We start from the raw sequence: 25,048 nt of genomic DNA, 5'->3' as shown, positions 1-25,048 counted from the left end.
TTGACTTCAAGCTGGCCGGCACTATAGCGCTGATGGAGAATAAAACTGCGTTTTTTGAACTTACGCAGCATCGGACAACAGGATGAAACATATGATTATTAACAGGCTGCGGGCTACTACGAGGTACTGCTGGCGGGTGTGGATGCATTTTTGAGGTGACCGGTTCCCTTTGAAAACTAATAAATCTATCACATCTTACTGCTTATAATTTATTACATTGCACTTAAAATGTCTGATTTCACACATTTTTGGAGTGCTGACAAATGCATGTTTCTTAAATCCCATAGGCTTAAAAAGCGATGCAGGTGCAAGCTACTACTCCCACTGCATTCCCAAGGTTGCAGCTTCAGGATTTGCTTGCTTAGTTTACTTCTCTATCTAAAAATTTGATCTATAGAACTGAAAATAGCTGTGGAAGGAATCCTGAGGGCCCTTTTACATGGGCCGAGAATCGAGACAATAATTGGGAATGTCAATGTTTAACCCTCCGGGAAAATCGTCAACCTTAGGCCTCATGTACACGGCCGTTGTTTGGGTCCGCATCCGAGCCGCAGTTTTTGCGGCTCGGATGCGGACCCATTCACTTCAATGGTGCCGCAAAAGATGCGGACAGCACTCCGTGTGCTGCCCGCATCCGTTGCTCCGTTCCGCGGCCCCGCTAAAAAAATATAACATGTCCTATTCTTGTCCGCACTTTGCGGACAAGAATAGGCATTTATATTGCCGGCGCCCGTTCCGTTCCGCAAATTGCGGAAGGCAACACGGGCGGCTTCCAGTTTTTGCTGATCCGCAGTTTGCCGACTGCAAAAAACGGCACAGTCGTGTGCATGAGGCCTTAGAGCAGTGGTGCCCAACCTTTTTTCGTCTGAGGGCCGCACTAGACTTGGTATAAATTTTGCGGGCCGGAAACAGGTAGCTTTGCCAGAAAGAAATGCAAACGCTGTGAGGGGGCACGTGTGAGCATTACTACTGTGAAGAGGGCACATATCTGGCATAACTACTGTGAGGGGGCACATATCTGGGCATAACTACTGTGCGGGGGCACATATCCGGGCATAACTACTGTGAGGAGGACACATATCAGGGCATAACTACTGTGAAGAGGGCACATATCTGGGCATAACTACTGTGAGGGGGCACATATCTGGGCATAACTACTGTGAGGGGGCATGTGCGAGCATTACATCTGTGAAGAGGACACATATCTTGGCATTATTACTGTGAGGGGGCACATATCTGGGCATAACTACTGTGAGGGGGCACATATCGTATAACTACTGTGAGGAGGGCACATATCAGGGCATAACTACTGTGAAGAGGGCACATATCAGGGCATAACTACTGTTGAGGGGGCACGAGAGAGCATTACTACTGTGAAGAGGGCACATATCTGGCATAACTACTGTGAGGGGCACATATCTGGGCATAACTACTGTGAGGGGGCACATATCAGGGCATAACTACTGTGAAGAGGGCGCATATCTGGGCATAACTACTGTGAAGAGGGCACATATTTGGGCATAACTACTGTGAGGGGGTACATATCTGGGCATAACTACTGTGAAAGGGCATGTGAGAGCATTACATCTGTGAAGAGGGCATATATCTTGGCATTATTACTGTGAGGGGGCACATATCAGGGCATAACTACTGTGAAGAGGGCGCATATCTGGGCATAACTACTGTGAAGAGGGCACATATCTGGGCATAACTACTGTGAGGGGGTACATATCTGGGCATAACTACTGTGAGGGGGTACATATCTGGGCATAACTACTGTGAAAGGGCACGTGAGAGCATTACATCTGTGAAGAGGGCACATATCTTGGCATTATTACTGTGAGGGGCATGTGATGTATACATGTGTGTAATGTATATAGTGCAGTATGTGATGATCACACACTGCACTACATACATTACACACATGTATACATCACATACTGCGCTGTCACCTTCTTCTGCAGGTCTACCTTGATGTCTGGTCTTTAGGCTTCAGTCAGATCCTCCACCACCGCCATGCTTGTGCCATGTGCCCGACACCACCAGGAGCTGGCCCCTCCTCCTTTCATCTCCCGCCGGCTTCTCCTACAGCAGGGCGCTCTATCGCTCCAGTGCCTGCCCAATCTTACCAATCAGGGGCGTAGCTAGAAATGACTGGGCCCCATAGCAAAAAAAAATTATGGGCCCCCCCCCCTCCCGGATCTCCCACCCCCACATACCTATCAGACCTCCCACCTCTTCCAGAGCTTCCACCCAAACACCCCTCCAGGACCTCCCACTCCAACATCCCCACACCCCTCCCTAGATCCCCCCTCAGTGTCATCCACAGATCCCCCCTCAGTGTCATCCACAGATCCCCCCCTCAGTGTCATCCACAGATCCCCCCCTCAGTGTCATCCACAGATATCCCCCCCTCAGTGTCATCCACAGATATCCCCCCCTCAGTGTCATCCACAGATATCCCCCCCTCAGTGTCATCCACAGATATCCCCCCCTCAGTGTCATCCACTGATATCCCCCCTCAGTGTCATCCACTGATATCCCCCCTCAGTGTCATCCACAGATATCCCCCCCTCAGTGTCATCCACAGATATCCCCCCCTCAGTGTCATCCACAGATATCCCCCCCTCAGTGTCATCCACAGATATCCCCCCCTCAGTGTCATCCACAGATATCCCCCCTCAGTGTCATCCACAGATATCCCCCCCCCTCAGTGTCATCCACAGATATCCCCCCCTCAGTGTCATCCAGAGATATCCCCCCCCTCAGTGTCATCCAGAGATCTCCTCCCCACCCAGAGGCGCACTGGCAGAGGCCAGGAATACGGTACATGCGCACTTCGATGCCTCTGCCAGTGCTCCTGTGCGAGATCACGTTGCTTCTCTTCAATTTCACAGAGGCAAGTGCAGTGAATAAATTAGCTAGGAGGCAGCGCTGGGCGGAAAGATTGCAGGCACAGGCAGCATCACTTTGCTGGCTGTGCCGTTCGCTGTGCCGTTCGCAGCGCGCCCTGCGCTAGTGCGCTGATAAAGTCCTGTTACTGCGCGGGCCGCATGACACGGCTTCACGGGCCGTAGGTTGGGCATCACTGCCTTAGAGGTTTTAAAGGCTTGCAGTGCTCAAAGATATAAAGAATTTAAAAATCCCTAATTTGACGACTAAAGAAGTACAGACATTAAGGGAATTGGAAAAGAATAAAAAAGTCATAATAGTAATTAAATAGTGATGGGGGTGATTTTGGAGAGGAGTCAACATGTAGCTAAAATGAATAAGCTTTTAGAGGATAAAACCCCTTATTATAAACTTAAATCTAATCCAAATGGAGAATATTATAAAACACTTGAAGGGATTGTTGGATGAAGATAAAAAACTGGGGATTTTAACCAATAAAAAATAGGAAAATTTGGCTAATAAATACAGTGGCATGCAAGCGTTTGAGCACCCCTGGTCAAAATTAGTGTTACTGTGAACAGTTAGGCAAGTTGAAATAATCTCCAAAAGGCATAAAGTTAAAGATGACGCATTCCCTTTGTATTTTAAGCAAATATAACTTTTACATTTTCAAAATAACAAAAAAGGAAGGGCCTGAAGCAAAATTTTGGACACCCGCATGATCAGTACCTAGTACCACCCCCTTTTTGTAGCCATTCAAGAGTCTTTCAATTCTTGTTTGAGGGACATTTATCCATTCCTCCTCCAAAAGTCTTCCAGTTCTGTGAGATTCCTGGGCCGTCCTGCATGCTCTTTTGAGGTCTATCCACAGATTTTCAATGATGTTCAGATCGGGGACTGTGAGGACTATGATAAAACCTTCAGCTTGCACCTTTTGAGGTAGTCTATTGTGGATTTTGAGGTGTGTTTTGGATCATTATCCATTTGTAGAAGCCATCTTCTTTTCAACTTCAGCTTTTTTTTCAGTTGGTTTTGTGTTTGCTACCAGGATTTGCTGGAATTTCATTGAATCCATTCTTCCCTCTACCCATGAAATGTTCCCCGTGCCATTGGCTGCAACACAACCCCAAAGCATGATTTATCCACCCCATGCTTAATTGGTTGGAGTAGTTTTCTTTTCATGAAATGTTTTTCTCCAAACATAACTTTGCTCATTGTGGCCAAAGAGTTCTATTTTAACCTCATTGGTCCACAGGACTTGTTTTCAAAATGCATCAGGATTGTTTAAATGTTCTTTTGGAAAGTTCTGATATTGAATTTTGTGGTGAGGACGCAGAAGAGGTTTTCCTGTGATGACTCTTCCGTGGAGGCCATATTTGTGTAGATGTCGCTGAATAGTAGAACAATGTACCATAACTCCAGAGTCTGCTTAATCTTCCTGTAGGCCTTTTGCTGTCAAGCAAGGGTTCTGATTTGCCTTTTCAGCAGTCCTATGAGCAGCTGTCTGAAATTTTCATTAGTCTTCCAGACCTTCTCTGGATCTCCACTCTTCTTGTTAACTGCTGTTTCTAAATTTCATATTTAACCGAGGAATTGGCAACCTGAAACTAGGGTTGGGCGATAGCTATATTAAGAAATGTATCACAATGTTATATATATCACGATAAATACCCATTTATCCCATAATATGGGAGCCACAAGGAGACATACTGTATAGGGGCAACAAGGAGACATTAAACTGTATGTAGCCACAAAGACGTTATACTGTATGGGGCCACAAGGAGACGTTATACTGTATGGGGTCACAAGGAGACGTTATACTGTATGGGGCCACAAAGAGACGGTATACAGTATGGGGCCACAAGGAGACGTTATACAGTATGGGGCCACAAGGAGACGTTATACTGTATAGGGCCACAAGGAAACGTTATACTGTATAGGGGCCACAAGAAGACGTTATACTATATGGGGGCCACAAGAAGACGTTATACTATATGGGGGCCACAAGAAGACGTTATACTATATGGGGGCCACAAGCAGACATTATAACGTATGGGGACCACAAGGAGACATTATACTCTATGGGGACTACTTGTAGCCCCCAAACAGTGTAATGTCTCCTTCTTGCCCCCCAAACAGTATAATGTCTTCTTCTTCTTGCCCCCATACAGTGTAATGTCTTCTTGTGGTTCGCATACAGTATAATATCTCCTTGTGACCCCCATACAGTATAATGTCTTCTTGCGTTTGTTTTAGATGCAGTCAGCACTGTCAAGCTCAACCACTTCTATGACGTCACTAAAATACCACGGTAATTAAGAAACAGTACCGCCATATCGCCATTTCTTGATACCGCAGTATATCGTACATGCTAGTATATTGCCCAACCCTACCTGAAACTAACTCAAAAGGCGGAAGATGAAGGTTTTACTAAGGCCATCACAGTCCCCTGATCTAAGCATCATTAAAAATCTGTAGATAGACCTCAAAAGAGCGGTGTATGCCCAGGAATATCACAGAACTGGAAGAATTTTGCAAGGAATAATGGATGAAAATCCATCAAACAAGAATTGAAAAAGTCTTGGCTGGCTACAGAAAATTATTACAAGCTGTGATACTTGTCAAAGGGGGTGCTACTAAGTACTAATAATACAGGAGATCCAAACTTTCGCTTAGGGCCCTTTTACTTTTTTTAAAAAAAGTTAAAGATAAAAATAAAAAATAAAATGTTTTTGCTTAAAAATTGAGAACCCTGCTTCATATGATTATTCCCTTGATAAAGGGATTTTAGCTATGGTAAAGATTTAATCCTTAGTGGATGGAAGGATATTCCATTTTCCATTTCCTGCCTTCCCAGTGCCATAACTTTTTTTTATTATTCCATTCACATAGCCGCTTTTTTCATTCAAATAGCTGCCAAGTTGTACTTTCAAAGGGCATCATGTAATACTCCATGGAATGTAGTTGGCAGAACTGGGAGAAAAACAACACAATTCTGCCATAGTTTTATTGTGTTTTGTTTTTTACAGCGTCACCTACGCAGTAAAATTTACTGCACCCTTCATTCTCTGGGTCAGTACGATTACTATACCACATATATACAGCTTTTCTTGTGTTTTAATGCTGAAAAAATTAAAACTTTAGAAAAAAAATAAAATTTCTTTTCATCTACACAGTCTGACCCCCATAACTTTTTTATAGTTATGTCTACAGAGCTGTGTGAGGGCTCATCTGTCGTTTTTATTGATACCATTTTGGCATGTGTGACTTTTTTCAGTTACATCGTTTGCCGTATGGGATGAATATTTTTATATTTAATCCCTTGTTAACATTTGACATACTAGCACATCACAGTGGGAAGTGAATCCCCGCAACCTGACGTACTAGTATTTCATGATGATCAGGCGGGCACCAAAGCTGTGCCCGCCCTATCAATGCAGGGGCCAGGCTGTGACTGACAGCTGGGACCCTGATGTATCCATCGGCATATATGCCACAATCAACGCTGACCGCGGCATATACAAAGTTTGCAGAGGAAGGCGGCTCCCTCTGCCTCTCCATCGGCCCCCCGCGCTGCAGTGACAAGGGCTGATGGCTTCCATGGCAACCCCAGGCCACACAAAGGCCTCTGGGTCTGCCATGTATGGAAGCCTATGAGGCCAAGCCCCCAGGCTGGGTCTCAAAGGTACACTGACAGGCAATGTAGTACAATACAGCATGTATTGTGCTACATTCAAACAGGAATCAGACCCTAAAATGTTGAAGTCTCTGTATTGGGACAAAAATAAAAAGTGAAAAAAAGTAAAAGAAAAAGTGTTTTTAAAAAAATAAAAGTTTACAGTATAAAAAAAGTGCCCCTTTCCCCGCCCATCAAGTGATTTTTAATAATAAAAAAAAACATAATAAAAATGTATATATTAGATATCGCTGTGTCTATAACGAGCGGCTCTATAAACATATCACATGACCTACCCTCTCAGGTGAACGTCAATAAAAAATAAATAAAAAATAAAAAAAGATGACAGTACCTTCTGTCATCTTGCCCCCAAAAAGTGTAATATTGAACGATCAAAAAATCATATGTGTACAAAAACGGTACCAATAAAAACATCAACTCTTCCTGCAAAAAACGAGCCCCTACACAAGACGATCAACAGAAAAAAAAATGCTTTATTATGTAAAACAAACAAAAAAATTTAAAGAGGCAAACTTGGTATTGTCGCATCCATAACAACCTGCTCTAAAAAATAATCTATCCTGTCAGGTGAACGCTGTAAAATAAATAAATAAATAAATATGGTGCCAGAACAGCCATCTTTTGATTACCTTGCCTCCCAAAAAGCATAATATCAAAAATCATATGCACCCAAAAATAGTACCAACAAAACTGTCACCTTATCCTGTAGTTTACAGTATCCCTACTGCACCCTGCCGTGTGCCCATACAGCAGTTTACAACCACATATGGGGGGGTGTTTCTGTATATTGCAGAATCAGGGTAATAAATATTGAGTTTTGTTTGGCTGTTAACCCTTGCTGCCTTACAGGAAAAATAGAAACTCTGGCAAAAAATAAAAAAAATAAGTAAAATTTTGAAATTTCTACTCTATTTTCCTTTAATTCTTGTGAAACACCTAAAGGGTTAACAAAGTTTGTAACATTTGAATAATGTTTGAAAAACAGGCAATGGGGGCACACCTAATATGTATCACAGAGTGCAGGCCGCGGCATCAATGTAAATATATGAAGAAGAAAAAAGCAAGAAATACCGCAAACGAAGGCCGCACCTCTTAAAAAATGTATAATTTATTAAAGACACACAAAATTACAGACATTTAAAATTAATTGTATACAATTATAAACCCACGTGTGGACTGTAAATCTGTCCAACACACAAACCTACAAAACACCACATGTCCTCAGTGGCGTGCCTAGGGTATTTGGCACCCGGGGCGGGTACTTTCTCTGTCTCCCCCCTTCCCCCCGCCGAAAACATAAGAAACTTTATTTTGACATTTAAATATACTGAAATATTTATTTTGTTTGAAATAAAAAAATTTATTGCTAGTAAACAGAAAATTACTCGTAAATGAGAATTTAAAGGGAATCTGTCACCATGAAAATACAATGTAAGCTTGGTATTACACATTTTGTGAAGGAAGGTGAAGAAAAAACTGTTTTTGCACAGCTTTTATATTTTTTCTTTTTTACAGGTTCACCTGACGGGATGGATCATGTTTTTTTTTTTATAGAGCGGGCTGGAGTTTTCACTGATGCCGATGCACCCTGCGCTGATAGTAGGGGCTCAGCTGTCAGTGACACACGGACCCGTGCCGCTGATCGGACGGGCACAGCTCCTGCACCTGCCCGATCAGCCCGCCATACCTGTACAGCGCTGGGACTCAAGTCACGTCCTGCAGCGCCGTCCAGGTACGGCACTGGTATCCTACAGGTTAATAAGCCTGGCCCTTTCCCATCCATATTTGGGCCCATTGTAAATTTCTGCCCTGGCACTGGCTGGCAGCAGCCTTGTGACTCCTCAACACCCCTCCCCCCATTGAAAATTCAAGGCAGCAAGGCCCTCTCTAGTCTGCTGCCTCTTGCCTGCACACTGTTCTGCCACTGTGACTGTCTGCACCGCTCCTAACTGCCACACACCACAGTGCCACTGTGACTGTCTGCACCACTCCTAACTGCCACACACCACAGTGCCACTGTGACTGTCTGCACCGCTCCTAACTGCCACACACCACAGTGCCACTGTGACTGTCTGCACCGCTCCTAACTGCCACACACCACAGTGCCACTTTGACTGTCTGCACCGCTCCTAACTGCCACACACCACAGTGCCACTGTGACTGTCTGCACCACTCCTAACTGCCACACACCACAGTGCCACTGTGACCGTCTGCACCACTCCTAACTGCCACACACCACAGTGCCACTGTGACCGTCTGCACCACTCCTAACTGCCACACACCACAGTGCCACTGTGACTGTCTGCACCGCTCCTAACTGCCACACACCACAGTGCCACTGTGACCGTCTGCACCACTCCTAACTGCCACACACCACAGTGCCACTGTGACCGTCTGCACCGCTCCTAACTGCCACACACCACAGTGCCACTGTGACCGTCTGCACCGCTCCTAACTGCCACACACCACAGTGCCACTGTGACTGTCTGCACCGCTCCTAACTGCCACACACCACAGTGCCACTGTGACTGTCTGCACCGCTCCTAACTGCCACACACCACAGTGCCACTGTGACTGTCTGCACCACTCCTAACTGCCACACACCACAGTGCCACTGTGACTGTCTGCACCACTCCTAACTGCCACACACCACAGTGCCACTGTGACTGTCTGCACCGCTCCTAACTGCCACACACCACAGTGCTTTTTGCAGGCTCAGCTCGGCGGCAGTGTATCTGCAGACACACCTTGACACACACAACACTGGTGAGGCGGTCACTTCACTAGAAGGCACAGGCCGCACAGCACAGCCGTTTTCTTGCTCAGGAGCACTGGAGCAAGCGGCTACAAGGAAGGTGGGAGGTTTTCCCACCTGGAAGGTGAGCGGCGGCTGGTGGCGAGCATACAAGTGAGATAGGCGTGAGCGCGCTCCCTGGCTTATCAGAGCGCGCACCAGGGGGGATTAAGTATATTTATTTAGGACAACCTAATACCCTTCATTTATCTAGGTCATATTTCTTGAATTGACATCTATTGTATAACACCCCCAGCCCCTCAACAGTATGCAGTATAGCATCCTATAGTATACAGCACCCCACAGTATGCAGTACAGCACCCTATAGTATACAGCACCCCACAGTATGCAATATATAGTATAGCACCCCACAGTATGCAATATATAGTATAGCACCCCACAGTATGCAGTATAGCACCCTATAGTATACAGTACCCCACAGTACGCAGTAAAGCACCCTATAGTATACAGTACCCCACAGTATGCAATATATAGTATAGCACCCTATAGTATACAGCACCCCACAGTATGCAGTATAGCACCCCACTGTTTACAGTGGAGCAGTATAGCACCCCACAGTATACAGCACCCTACACTATACAGTATACAGCACCCTACACTATACAGTATACAGCACCCCACACTATACAGCACCCCACAGTATACAGTACCCCACACTATACAGCACCCCACAGTATACAGTAGAGCAGTATAGCACCTCACAGTATACAGCACCCCACATTATACAGTATCCCACACTATACAGCAACCCACACTATAAAGTATACAGCACCGCACACTATACAGTATCCCACACTATACAGCACCCCACACTATACACTATACAGCACCCCACATTATACAGCATCCCACATTATACAGCACCCCACAGTATACAGCACCCGTCCCCACACTATAAAGTATACAGCACCCCACACTATACAGTATCCCACAGTACACAGCACCCCACACTATACAGTATATAGCACCCTACAGTATACAGTACCCCACAGTATACAGTACCTCACAGTATACAGTATATAGCACCCCACAGTATACAGCACCCCACAGTATACAGCACCCCACAGTATACAGCACCACAGTGTACAGCACCCCACAGTATACAACTCCCCACAGTATACAGTAGAGCAGTATAGCACCCTACACTATATAGCACCCCACATTATACAGTAGCTTACAATATATTAGCATAACAGCCCCTGTCACCTCTTCCTGATGTAATCTTCACAAAAAAAGCTCCACAATTATGGCAAACTTCTCCTGCAGCAACACTCCTGATAGAGAGAAAGGACCTTTGATTACCTCATAGCCATGTGACCAGTAATATCAATATGTTACTGGTCACATGGTGATGATGTCATCAAAGGTCCTTTCTCCTAAGAGAATCACAGCTCTCCTTCCTTGCAGAGACATTGGGACGGGTGCTGCTGCTCAGGCAAGACCCCCCTGTTTAGCTGACAGGCAAGGCACGCCACTGCATGTCCTATAAACATATAAGCACTGCCAAGGTAGTATGACAAATTACATGAAAAGGGCGACAAAAATATGCACTGATACTTATCTGATGTAAAGATAGGCGGACGTGATGTGTAGGTAAGGAGGTTGACATGTGGTGTTTTGTAGGTTTGTGTGTTGGACAGATTTGCAGTCCACACATGGGTTTATAATTGTATACAATTAATTTTAAATGTCTGTGATTTTGTGTCTTTAATAAATTATACATTTTTTAAGAGGAACGGCCTTCGTGTGCGGTATTTCTTGCTCTTTTTTTTTTCATATATTTGAATAATGTTTGAGGGGTGTAATTTATAAAATGTCATTTATGGGTGGTTTCTATTATGTAAGCCCCACAAAGTGACTTAATAACTGAATTGGTCTTTAAAAAGTGGGTTTTGGTAGACCCATCCCATTTATCCAGCTATTGCCCCATCTCACTACTCATATTTGCATCAAAACTCCTAGAAAAACATGTTAATCTCAAACTGTCCTCCTACCCCTCTTCCCACTCACTTTTTGATCAGCTGCAATCAGGCCTCAGACCCAATTACTGCACTGAAACTGCCCTAGCCAAAGTCACCAACTATCTTCTTGCTTCCAAAGCTCAATGTCACTACTCTGTGCTCCTCCTCCTTGACATGTCCTCAGCCTTTGATACTGTGAACCATACTCTGCTGTTACAAATCCTCTCTTCCTTTGGCATCAAAGGCCCTCTCTTGGATCTTGTTGTACCTCACCAACAGAACCTTCAGCATTTTCTATTCATATACCACCCTCTGTTGGTGTCACTTAAGGCTCTATCCTGGGTCCCCTACTTTTTATCATTTATACATTTAGCCTGGAACAGCTCATAGAGTCCCATTGCTTCCAATACCACCTCTATGCTGACGACACTCCTCTCTGGCTAAGTTGTCACTTCCCTGCTACCCAGAATCCCAGCATGTCTGTCATCTACATCTTTATTCTTCTCCTCCCGCTTGCTAAAACTCAACATGGAGAATATTCATTACAGTTAACAGCATGACGCTTTCTCCAGTCTTACAGGTCCATGGCCTGGAGATAACATTTGATTCTGCCACACATCCAAACCCTCACCTCCATCTGCCACTTTCAATTCAAGAACATCTATAGAATTTGCTTCCTCCTTGCCCCTGAGTCAACTAAAATGCTAGTGCATACCCTCGTCATCTCCCACCTGGACTACATCAACATTCCCATCTGTGGCCTCCTATCTAGTACTCTTGCTCCCCTCCAATCTATTGTCAACTCTGCTGCCCGGTTTATCCACCTCTATCCTCATTTCTCCTCTGCCTCCCTGTTGCCCAGCTAATTCAGTTTAAAATACTAACAACTACATATAAAGCCGTCCACACCCATCCCCTCCTTACATCTCTGACCTGCGTTCCTGATACATCCTCACCTGTAATCTCTGATCCTCACAGGACCTCCACTCACCTGTTCTTCACACAATCACCTACAAGACTTCTCACGTTCCTCTTCCCTACTCTGGAACTCACTACCCCAGTACATCAGACTCTCCTCCAACATCCAAACCTTTAAAAGTGACCTGAAAACCCACCTCTTCGGGAAAGTCTACCACCTGTAATAAGCATGCTGCCATTCACAGCCAGATAAACAGCCTATACCCTCACCTACTGTGATCTTCCCCCATCCCTTGTAGATTGTAAGCTCTTGTGGGCAGGGTCCTCTACCTCTCTGTACCAGTTTCTGGTTTACTGTATTTTTAGATTATGTATGTGTAACCCCCTATCGATGTACAATGTGTGGAATTAATGGAACTTTCAAATAAATAATAATAATTTGCTATGTTCTTAAGGAGCCCTGCAACTTGCAGGGCTCTATAGAAACTACAGCTTTAAAAGCCCTGGTTTCATCAGAGAGAACGGGGCTTTCACAGACATCCAACTGCCCCCGCCACCTGGGGGTTCCTTGACCCGGGAGCGCAGCGCTACTGTTTTTTCCGCTCCCATATGTCGCGGTCACATTTGACCATGGCATCTGAAAGGTTAAATGTCTATGATCAGCGTTATTGTCGATCGCAGGCTTCAGCCCTGGGTGTCTGCTGTGTTAAACAAACTCTGGAGCGGGCCCATCTTCAAAGAGATGACTTCCACTGCCAATGTACAGTGCTGGTTGTCCAGAATTTAAATGACACCCAGAAATGAATCCCAACCAAATAGAGATTATTATCAATGTTTTTGGTGGGAGGGGCACTTTTATCTTCAGACTGCCAGTACAGAACTGAGGGTGAAATTTGCCCCCATTTACACCAATGTTTTTATAGGGGAAGTTGGAGGCATATTGGGTATATTGGCGCAGACCAAAGGAACTTAAGTACTGGGGATGTTATATTGACAACTGTCTCCTTTTTTGGGAAGGCATTCGGGAGTTCCTTAAAATGTTCCTGGAAGAATTTAAAGGGGTTGTCTCATCTCACTGTTTTCATGGTGAGATGGGACTAAGCACCCAGCTGGCTGGGCTTACGGAAACTGCCGACTGGGCTGACGTGTTTCTGTAACTTCAATTGCAACAAACAGAAGCTATGTAAATAGCAAAGTAGAAAAAGCTATGCTAGTTCTGTAACTCTAGTGTTATAAAAACAGCCTAGCTTGCTGTGCTATGCATTTTGCATACATCTTATTCACTACAATGGGAGCTATGGAAACAACGGAACGCTGGCCTCATTGGGTCAGCACTCAGTCTCACCTTGCCATGGAAATGACGAGTTGGGACAACCCATTTAATGGGAACAGTGGGAATGCTACATTTACGTACTGTACATGGAAGATGAGTCATAAATAAATTACAATGTTTTTCGCTTTATGAGACACTTTTTCCCCCCCAAAAAGGGGGAGGGAAATAGCAGTGCATCTTATGAAGTGAATACTACTTCCATTATGAAAGCACTCATTAGTATGCAGGAGGCGTCTGACTGGGGGGGTTCTGATCTGAGGTCTGATACAGATTGGAGGTTCCACTGGGGTGTCTGATCTGAAGTCTGATAATAAACATTGGAGGTCTGATTGGTGGGTGTAATTTGAGGTTTAATAAACTTTGGGGGTCTGATAAAGACTGGGGAGTCTGAACTGAGGTCTGATGAAAAATATTTTTTCTGATTTTCCTCTAAAACCTAGGTGTGTCTTATAAAGTGAAAAATAGGGAAATTTCGTAGACCTCACAATTTTTTAACATCAGGGACAGTTTTGCACCAGGACCTCTAGGCTGTCAGGGAATAATGGGAGTTGTAGTTTTGCAACAGCTGGAGGGCCGCAGGTTGAGCATGCCTGCTCCAGTGTAATAAAGGGTAAATATATACATCATCCACATACAGGAGAACAAATACCCATACGTGGTTTTTTCACTTGCGACAGCACATTTGTCATTTATATTCTCAAATGCCCATGTGGCTTATTATTATATGTATGTCCACTCGTATGAAAGATAGATTCTGTAAGCACAAATCTACTATCAGGAAGAGAAATCTATTGTTACCTATCCCATATAACTTTTATGAAAAAAACATACGATTGCGCTATTGCGTTTTCAGAATTTTGAAAGTGTAGCACAACCACGTCGTGGTGGTGATCGGCATAAATTATTGATAAAACGTGAGGCTTTTTGGATTCATCGACTCCGAACTTTGGAGCCGATGAGTCTGAATCGCGATTATGAGTTGAATCGTTTTTTTACGATCTCCTTTTTAAGTATGGTTTATCCTCATTTTTGTACTATTATTTTCAACAGCGTAATTAAAGCTACGTGATGTATATTACAAAGAAGAATTCTACTTTGGAATTAGAGAGACTTCATATTTCTTATGATGTTTTTTGCTTTCATTTTAGCTTTTCACTTTGTTTGTTTAGGTTGTCATGACTACATGACGTCAGCACTTGGTTGTTAGGCGGGCTATTTAAATCCACGTGTATCGTGATTCCTTTACTGTTTGAAAAAGGCACAGTCTGTGCCGAAACGCGTCGCAGATATAGATATGTGGCAATAAAGAGAACATTTGCAAGATTACGAACAGCGAGTGCTGGTCCTTTATTACTATTGTCTCCTAGGAGTCCTGTCAGGATTTACTCTCCTTTGCAGTCAGAATTCCTGCTCCAAATCATATAAACCTATCTATCCCTCCATCATATCCTGCAAAACAAACCCTGATCTGGCCTTTGAAATAGTTTCACATTAGCAGTGATTTTAGTCCGGCCCATTCTTGGCATATTTGCCAGGTTGTGTCCGGATCTCTAGCGGTCCCCATTGTAGTTAATGTGGCCGGCAGGTATCAGGTAGGGTCCGACAATGCCGGATCTAGAGAGCTCAGGTAGGCTGCTCTGTGCCGGAACAACTTGCCGGAGATGTCTAGCACTAGTGTGAAACTACTTTACTCTGACAGTTTACACTGAGGAATGCGAACTAAAATGAACATCAACAATAAAATATACAAGGACACCTTACTTTAGTTCCATGCATTTTTCTCTAAAGGCTCATGTAGATGAGTAGATAGTTGGTTAGATCTGACCACTAGCGATTCATGGTTGGCGATAATCATGTAATGTTAATGTGACTGAAAGATTTTTACTAAAAACGCTTATTCAGCGCTTGTGAAATCGTTGATGCGAACAAGTAAATTATCGTTTGTCGTTAATGAACTGCGGTAATGTAAATGTGCTTTGTGTGACCTTTAGCCGTTCGGCACGATGACTAGACCTGTCTGAACACAGTCAACAATCATCGTTTAGGAGAGTATATGATGGAATATTAATACATTTGTACACCGCACTTCCCTGCATGTAATTGTCATTATCATTGGCAATGTGTCGGTAGGCCATTTGAGTCGTTAGTTGTCTGAACGATTATCTACTTGTCTAAATGAGCCTTAACTTTTGTATTGCAACCTGAAGCTCACGAAAGAGGAGGGCATCATGGTAACATGGCTAGTTTTGCTTTTCTTTGTTCTTTTAGGAGGTGAGATGAACCACAAACAGTATCAAGATTTACTGTAAGGCAAATGCTGATTATTCCTGGCACCCGTAGAGAGTTACACAAAAAACTTACCGTACATATAATGAATTTTCTATGCACATTATGTAGCTACATTTCACAATAGACTTCTAAAAATTTACAGAAAGTTAGAAGTTGCAAACTGCGGTGGCCAATTAATTTTATGTTTTATTTTTTTTAAAAGGCTCCGCATTGTGTAAAGTAATAAACCTTACCGATCCCCTGCCACTCCGGTTCCACCAGTCTCTACTTCTGGCCCCTTTCAAAGCATAGTAAATGTATGAAAGCAAAATAGAAAAAATGGCCTGAGGAAGGAGGCAGACCACTTCCAAAACACATTGTCCTCTGCTTATCCGTTTTCAATCATTCACGTGCAATAAATTCGTTTTTGTGCCCAGTGCCCAGAGAACATTTTTTCTTTTTCGTTTTCATTCATCTATATCAGTTTCCGTCACAGATAACGCTTGGTTGTGAGCAGTGTTCTCTCCATTTGACCATATGCATTTCTCAGGGTTGTGCCGGAAGTAGTAAAACTACTTATGATAAGTGCAATTACATTGCCGGCCATGACTAAGTGCCCGGGCGCTCTGTTCATTTTGTAACACATAGGAAAAAAACTGCTCAGCCACTCACGAGCTGTAGATGACCCGGCTCAGATAGGGCTATGGTCTCAGTAAGCTACTGTGCTGAGTAGTCAAAAGGAGTGGCAGATACTCATTAAAGGGGTTTTCTGGGCTGCAACATCTTCTAAAATAATCATTTATGAAGGTAGCTTTGATTTTGTAATGTACTGATTTGCCCTTTATTGCTCCTATTTCTGTTCCACGGACGTGTCAAAACAGCAACAGTGGCAGTGACAGGGGACTGCCAATGTAACAAGCTGAGTGGGAGGAGCTGTAAACTAGCTGGATGTCGTTAGGGGCGGAGCTGTGGCAGGGAAAGGAGAAGTGCATCATGGGTTTGGATGGGTACGGTAACAGGAAGTGCTACATACAGGATGTAACTAAACGAGAATGATTTGTTTCCATGGTGAAAACCGGTCAGGAGAGTCCAAATTGAAAATGAGCTAAGCAATTGCATGAGTATACCTGTTAAAGAATCATAGTAATCCCAGAAAACCCCTTTAAGATGGGTATTATTTTACACCAGGTGGAGACTTTTTTTTAATGCAAATGTCTGGGAAATCCTTTTAAACCAAGTTACAATGTATTCAAGTAAGAAATATTCACACTGACCTTCTGATGGGCTTACTGCTGCGGGAAGACTTCCCCAGTCAATATTTTGGGATGGGCACGGATGAGGAGAAAATACTGCCTCAACACCATGGTTCTGTAGAATAAAGATTAAATATTATAACAAATGACAAAACATCTTATGTGCGATAACGGGATGGAAACAGATATTAATCACTAATACAACACATTCTTCATTCTGCTCTAGATTATGCACTAAACCTCTTTAATCTAACATCTGACAGACATAGAAATATGAAATATGGACAGTCCTACTTGTGTTTCCATCTTGTAGATGCTTTTCAGTGTCTAATAGTGACAGTATTGAAGCAGTAGTAAGAATGATAATAACATTGAAAAAGAATGGAATATACAAGTAATCATTTTAATCAGAATAAAGCCGTCTTGTCCTTGCAGGAGATCCACATTTACCAATGCTAGAGATTCTGCTGGATTCAAAGTGTCATAAGATACAATGAAGTTCCAACCCATGAGACTGAATATCAAGAGCCCACTGAGTTTACAAGTACTAGCCGCTATTCCTACATTGTAACACTTGCAACACATTCGTAAAGGTCTTCAGACCCTTTAGCCGTGTCACATTTCTATAAGTTGCGGCATGTGCTAAATTAAAAAATTAAATTAAATTCAAAGTGACAAAGTGAAAACTGAATGTTAGAAATATTTGCAAATGTATTGAAAAGGAAAAACTAAAATATTGCATTGACATACACTTAAGTATTCAGACCCTTTACTCAGTACTTAGTTGAAGGACCTTTAGCGATTACAGCCTCCAGAGTATGATGCCACAAGGTTTGCACACCTGGATTTAGGGATTTTCTGCCATTCTTTTCTGCAGATCCTCTCAAACTGTGTCAGGCTGGATGGGGACTGTCAGTGGACGCAATTTTCAGATCTCTCCAGAGAAGTTTGATTGGTTTACGTCAGGGATCTTGGTGGGCCTTTCAAGGACATTCACAGAGTTGTCCCTAAGCTACACGCTAAACTAACTAAGCTTACTCTTATCTAAGCTGTGCTTTTGTGCTGTCTTGGCTGTGTGCTGAGAGTAATTGTGTTGTTGGAAGGTAAACCTTCGATCAGGGTTTCATTAAGAATATCTCTGTACTTTGCTCCATTCAGCTTTCCCTCAACCCTGACCAGCTTCCCTGCCCCAGCCGCTGAAAAACACCCCCACAGCATGATGCTGCTGCCACCACCATGCTTCACTATAGGGGTGGTACTGGGCAGGTAATGAGCAGTGCCTGGTTTCCTCCAGACATGATGCTTAGAACTGAGGCCAAAAAGTTCAATCTTGGCTTCATCAGACCAGAGAATCTTGTTTCTCACAATCTGAGAGTCCTTTAGGTGATTTCTTTTGCAAACTCCTTGCGGGCTTTCATGTGTCTTTTCTGAGGAGAGGCTTCTTTCTGGCCACTCTGCAATAAAGCCCAGATTGTTGGAGTACTGCAGTGGTGGTTGACCTTCTGTAAGTTTCTACCATCTACACACAGGATATTTGGAACTCGGCCAGAGAGACTACTGGGTTCTTGGTCACCTCTCTTACCAAGGCCCTTCTCCCCTGATTACTCAGCTGTGGTGGTGGGGACAGCTCTAGGAAGAGTCCTGGTTGTTCCAAACGTCTTCAATTTAAGAACTATGGAGGCCACTGTGTTCTTTTCAAGTTTCAGTGCAGCAGAAAAGTTTTTCTATCCTTCTCCAGATCTGTGCCTCCACATAATCCTGTGTATGATATCTACAGGCAGTTCTTGGTTTTTGGTCTGATATGCACTGTCAGCTGTGAGACCTTATACAGATTGGGTGTATCTTTCCAAATCATGTCCAATCAACTGAATTTACCACATGTGGACTCCAATAAAAGTATAGAAACATCTCAAAGATGATGGAGAAATATAAATTTCAAGTGCCATAGCAAAGGGTCTGAATACCTATGTCCATGAAAAATGACAGTTTTTAATAAATTTGCAAACATTTCTAAAATTCAATTTTCACTTTCTCATTATGGGGTATTGGGTACAGATTGTTAGGGAAAATGTTATTGTTTTTTATTTAACACAAGGATGCAACATAACTTAGTGTGAAGTTTCCAAATGCATTGTATTATTAGAAAGGTTCCATGGTTTCATCAGCTGTATTTTAGAGAAAGTCTTATTTAAATACAGGGAATCCGTTTGATTAATTTTTTTAATTCTCTGACCTGTTAGAAAGGTACATGATGTAAACTGCAGTGAATGTAATTTTCTTACCAGTGACTGTATTTGTGGGTTATCTACTATTTATTTTTGCATTTTTAAGGTCTGTGCATGCGAAGACCGGAACACTTAGTGCCGGATCCGGGATTAATGCATTTCAATGGAAAATAATGCCGGCATTTTGGCAAGTGTTCTGGAATTTTGGGCGGAGAAAATACCGCAGCATGCTCCGGTATTTTCTCCGGCCAAATACCGTAAGAGTGACTGAACTGAAGACATCCTGAACGGATTGCTCTCCATTCAGAATGCATTAGGATAAAACTTAAGCGTTTTTCTTTCCGGTATTGAGCCCCTAGGACGGAACTCAATACCGGAAAACTTTAACGCAAGTGTGAAAGTACCCTTAGTTGGAGAGGAAGAGTGTTGGTCACACAACACAGCTAAGTTTCAGAAGGGAGGTTTTAACTCACAACATACAGTCAATGGTAAGAAGATAACCATCACTACAGTTACATGTACCTTTCTAACAGGTCAGAGGACAAAAAATTTTGTGGGAGTGCTTCTTTTGTGTCTAATGATATATTTTTTTAAATAATGACAATTATTTGGTCCAGTGCATCAGTGCAGCCTGTGCAGAATCGGTTCAGTACCCGAAACAACTCTCTGGATAGGCAATAACACAGATCCCAGCTAATTAACCCCCTAGATGCCAAGCTCAATAGCAGTAAGCACCCTCTGTCACCATTGCCCATCCTCCCTATAAATGGTAGCCTAAGAAAGGCCTATATGCCTATTAGGCAGTGCCACAGGTTTATCCTAAGCCTGTAACTGTTACAATAATAGGAATTAATGCATTGATATACAAGATCAAAAGCAGTCGTGTATGCACATGAGGAATAACACTATATTTGGACACTATCTGACTCGTATCCTGCATTTATCCCCAGTTTTCTCCTCTGTAGACTTCATCTCTAATTAACAATTTGAAAAAATGATTTAAGAAAGAGACATAGGCTCCAACTTTTTATGCATTCAGTTCTAATTGTCAGTTTTCCCTGAGAAAGTGGATGGAAAACGGTTGCTATGATGTCTCAAATACACAGCCTGAAAAAATCCTCAAGGAGGCAGTAAATACCCCCATAAGGGATAAGACAAAAGAGAAAAATCCTAGGAATGGTTTCTCACATAGGTTTCACCCCTTTCAATAAGCGGTTTGGTGACATTGTCCTTAAACATTGGCAATTGCTTGGGAGATCCTATCCACAAGATGTGGAATTGAATAGCCCTCCATTGATTTGTAATAAAAGCAGTAAGACCTATCGTGACCAGCAGGTACTCGTAGATATTGTCCCTAGGAGAGGTATTCGACGACTCAGAAGACTGGCACAAATCCTTGTTTACATTGTGCGCAATGTTCGCATATTATTAAAGGGAAATCTTTCTATCACCCACATACTGGTGGGGCCTTCCGAGTTCAGGGATACTTCCCGTGCGATTCCACCAATGTTGTTTATTTAATAAAATGTCCATGTGGCTTAATTTACGTGGGAGAAACAATGCAAACTGTGAGAGATCGCATCTGTAAACACAAATCGACGATACGGACCGCCAACTTGTTATTTCCTATACCAGCACATTTTCATGATTCTCATGATCCTGCGATTTCAGGTGATAGAACAGATTAAAAGACGGAGGAGTGGGGGTGACATAAAAAGACAGTTACTCCACAGAGAAGCATACTGGATTCATACCCTGGGCACATTACAGCCCAGGGGATTGAATAGAGACTATGAGATCGTTCATTTACAACAGCGATATGTTGCGATGTATGTAACTAAACGAATGTCTCTTTCTTGCAGACTGGGAACCTGCGATGATTGATCCCTTGAGTGGTATCGTCAATTTTGCTATTATGTTATATTAGTTTTATTTATTTAATTGAGTTATTTATCTATCGTTTGTTTGGACATGTTTCTATAGATTGATATGTATTTAGGCACCGCCTGTGGCGTCTGACGTCACTCCACGTGTTTAATTAACCCTGATATAAAAGTGTGTAAGAATGTATGATACGTTGAGCTGATGAAGGCTGGACGGGCCGCAACGCGTCCTTATATTATTATCCGTGAATCTATGGAATAAAAGCAAGCATACTGATAAAAGAGATAACGTCCGCTGAGATTTATTACACAACGCTCTGGAAGTTCTCCTCCTCGTGCGGACTAAGTTAAAAAGTCGAGTGCCGACTGCTTTTCATCTTAAATTCATTGAGATGACAGCAACCATGTCAAATTCTGTTACAAAGCACTAACGCTCCTTCCCATCATACAATAAACGGTAAAATTCTGGATGTCTGCAGCCACCACTCGATGGAACCCATAGAATTCAGATGTATTACTGTAGTATAATTTAGCAATTTTAATATCTAACGCTATGGCGCAAGAACAAGAAAGGCGTACCAAATGTAATTATCAAAGTGTAACTATATTTAAAAAAATGAGAATGTTTTCACAATTCTTATCCAGGGTTATGGCAGTATGGCATATACCACTGTATCATCAGATCCCCATTACACAGCCAATTTCTCTAATATTAACATTTATCTTTTCTGATATAATATTTACTTTGCTGGCTTTCAAGTTTCAGCCAAAAGGTACATCAGTAGAGAGCATGGTATGCAGGCAGCACATTGCTTCAATTATTTAGCAAAGCAAGGAAACACGACTTCTGAGTTCTGAATATACACGCTTCAGAGATCACTGGTAAAAAAAATATTCAAATCAAAACTCCATCTCCACAATCCAACAACAATGGTTTTACTTTTTGGATCGATTTTGAATTCACATTTAAAATTAACCACTTCCTGTCACTGCGCTGCTTTTTCACATCCTAATGGATGTGCCGCTTTCCATGTAAGATTTAGATGTAAAAAAGAAGTGTAGCTACCCCCAGGGCTCCCACACTTTCACCCCCCTCACTAACCACTGCAAGTACTGACACAGCGGCAGGTAGTCAGTGGGTGGTAGTAGCAATCAGCACCTTTAACTTCCGCAATCAAGGGGTTTGATAGTTGTACTAAGTGGTGAAGACTGCTTGTGTCTACTCTCAAGGGTGCCACCATGCTGAAATTTAGGCTTCATGAACACAACCTTATTTTGGGTCTGTGTTCAATCTATGTTTTTGCAGATTACACGCGGACCCATTCATTTATACGGGTCCGTATCTGTGGAGCCATTCTGCATATTATACAACATTTCCAATTGTTGTCAGTTTTGTGGACAAGAATAGGCAGTTCTATTAGAAAAATTAAGCATGCACACATCCGGTATCCATATTTTGCAGATCCGTGGTTTGAGAACCGCAAAATACATAAGGTCCTGTGCGCGAGGCCTTACTGTATTAGCAAACTACACACAATTTGACAAATCAGAATGAACCCAAATGCTTAAAGGGATTCTGTCACCTCGTTTTCGGTTATAGAGCTGTGGACATGCACGGCTAGATCGCCGCTAGCATGTCCGCAATATACCGGTCCTATAGGTCTGGTAAGGAGCCCAAGGGGCTGTACTAACCTTCTTGGAGCCCAGCTACGCCCCCCTGTGAAGGAGCCCAGCACCGCCTATGTCCTTCGAATCTCCTCCTTTCATCACAGTTAGATTGCCGTAATCTTGCGATGCGTGAGCTCGCGCATGCGCAGTGCCGGTATAGTGTTCCTTCCCTGTGCTGGCATCAGCCTCAGGGAAGGAACTGCGCATCGCGAGATTACGGCGATCTAACTGTGAGCAAGGAGGAGATTCGGAGGACATAGGCGGTGCTGGGCTCCTTCACAGGGGGCGTGGCTGGGCTCCAAGAAGGTTAGTACAGCCCCTTGGGCTCCTTACCAGGCTCATTTACATATCTCAAAAATCATTTTTTAAACAAAATAAAAGGACACAGCCCTATAGGACCGGTATATTGCGGACATGCTAGCGACAATCTAGCCGTGCATGTCCGCAGCTCTATAGCCGAAAACGAAGTGACAGAATCCCTTTAACAACACTTGAGTTCCAAATTTTTGATTGCAAATCTGCACTATTCTTGCCATCTATTAGGGGTGATCTTGCTGGCGTGGATGGGCTTATTTATTTTGATCAAAATATTTGCCAAGTACCTAACATTTATTTATAATGGATAGGCTCAAGTATTTTTTTTATTAAAATATTTGAGAGATGTTCATAATTCAAAGGGGTTGTCCCACAAAAAATATCCTGTTTTCAAAACAGCACCTGGATCTGAAAACCTTTGTAACTGCCTTTAATTAAACATTTTGTATAGCTACTGACTTATTCAATAAAATGTATCTGTATAGCGCCACCTGCTGTTTGCTTTTTTCTTTGTACTAGAAGGCTGCACATGCTCAGTTTCAGACTTCAACTGCCTCCTGAGGAGTGATAGAGAGAGAGCTAAAGAGGAAAAACACACCCGCTGAGCTGCCAGCTTGATATAAATCTAGCAGAGCAATTGGAGCAATGAATGGGGAAATCTCTGGATCCACATGAGGTAAAGGTCTAGTTCTAGCTTTGTTAGAAAGAGCTTGTCACATACTATATATAAAATTTTAGTTTATACATTAATCATGTGATAAGCCTTTTAAAATAAATTCCTTTAACTGGACAGTTTGGACTAGATCATATGTTATTTCTAACCTCAGCTCCATCCAATTACATTTGAAGACAGTGTGGACACCAATATCTGAATATGGAGAAGGACGGATCTGAGGAGTAAATTCTACAGAAGCTGACAGCTGAACGATCTCGGAAACGAGGATGTGATAGACAGATAAATGCAGATTGCCTGCACCACATCAAGAGTATGGAGGGCCCATTCCTTAGCCTGAGTTGGAGCCGGACAAAATAAAGGCAACACAATATCCTTGCAAAAATGAAAGGCCGACACAAACTTTGTTAGAGGATAAACTTGTCCTAATGTAGAATCAAGAAACTTACAAGACAGAGTTGCCAATTGCAAAACTCTATGAAAAACTCAATTTCAAAATTCTATGAATAGTTGTGACAACGACCGGAAAGGCTCCCTTTAAGAGAACAAACAGTAAGGAAATTTATCTCCAAACATGGTTTAAATTGGGATTGCTGGATTACTTCCAGGACAAGGTTGAAGTCCGAAGGTGGAAGGGGAGAAAAGTAAAGAGGTACCACATGGGCCACACCTTGAAGTAAATTGCTAAATTGGTGGCGAGTAGGCGCTGAAAAAAGATAGATGGCATAGAAACCTGCCCCTTGGAAGAGAAGGCCAAGGCCCAGATCCAACCTCATCTGAAGGAAAGAGAGAATGGAAGGTAGGGAGAACTGCATGGGTGAAAGTCAAAACTGAACCAGAGAAAAAGAACTACCAAGTCCTATGGTAGATATGAGAGGATGTTGTCTTCCTAGCCTTGATTATAGTTTTGATGACAGGCTTTGAGAATCCCCTGGCTCTGAGAACAGTGGCCTCAACAGCCATGCCGTTAAGCACAGTGAAGGTAAATTTGGGTGAAATAAAGCCACGTGGTAGAGAAGATCCTTCCGCAATGTAAGAGATAAGATATCTTTCACAACGGAGAACTGGTACAATCACTAGCTGAGCGAGCAGAACACAGATGGCTAAAATAATGCTTAGGCCTTGGCTGGAGAGGCTAGAGTGGCCA

The 25,048-nt window shown here is 43.0% G+C and overlaps 1 protein-coding gene across 3 annotated transcripts in view; it reads right to left on the bottom strand.

Moving 5' to 3' along the window:
• GSTCD (glutathione S-transferase C-terminal domain containing) overlaps positions 1-25,048 on the bottom strand; it is a 173,362-nt gene that overhangs the window by 75,428 nt on the left and 72,886 nt on the right. For all 3 annotated transcript variants that reach the window (XM_040418246.1, XM_040418245.1, XM_040418247.1), the window contains one exon: positions 17,159-17,252. In XM_040418246.1, coding sequence (XP_040274180.1) covers positions 17,159-17,252 — 94 coding nt within the window. The remainder of the gene's footprint in view (positions 1-17,158; positions 17,253-25,048) is intronic.

The sequence above is a fragment of the Bufo bufo genome, chromosome 2 (assembly GCF_905171765.1).
Source record: "Bufo bufo chromosome 2, aBufBuf1.1, whole genome shotgun sequence".
In the NCBI taxonomy this organism is placed as follows: domain Eukaryota; kingdom Metazoa; phylum Chordata; class Amphibia; order Anura; family Bufonidae; genus Bufo; species Bufo bufo.
Note: the sequence above shows the minus strand (reverse complement) of the source record. Positions and strands in the feature narration are given on the sequence as shown.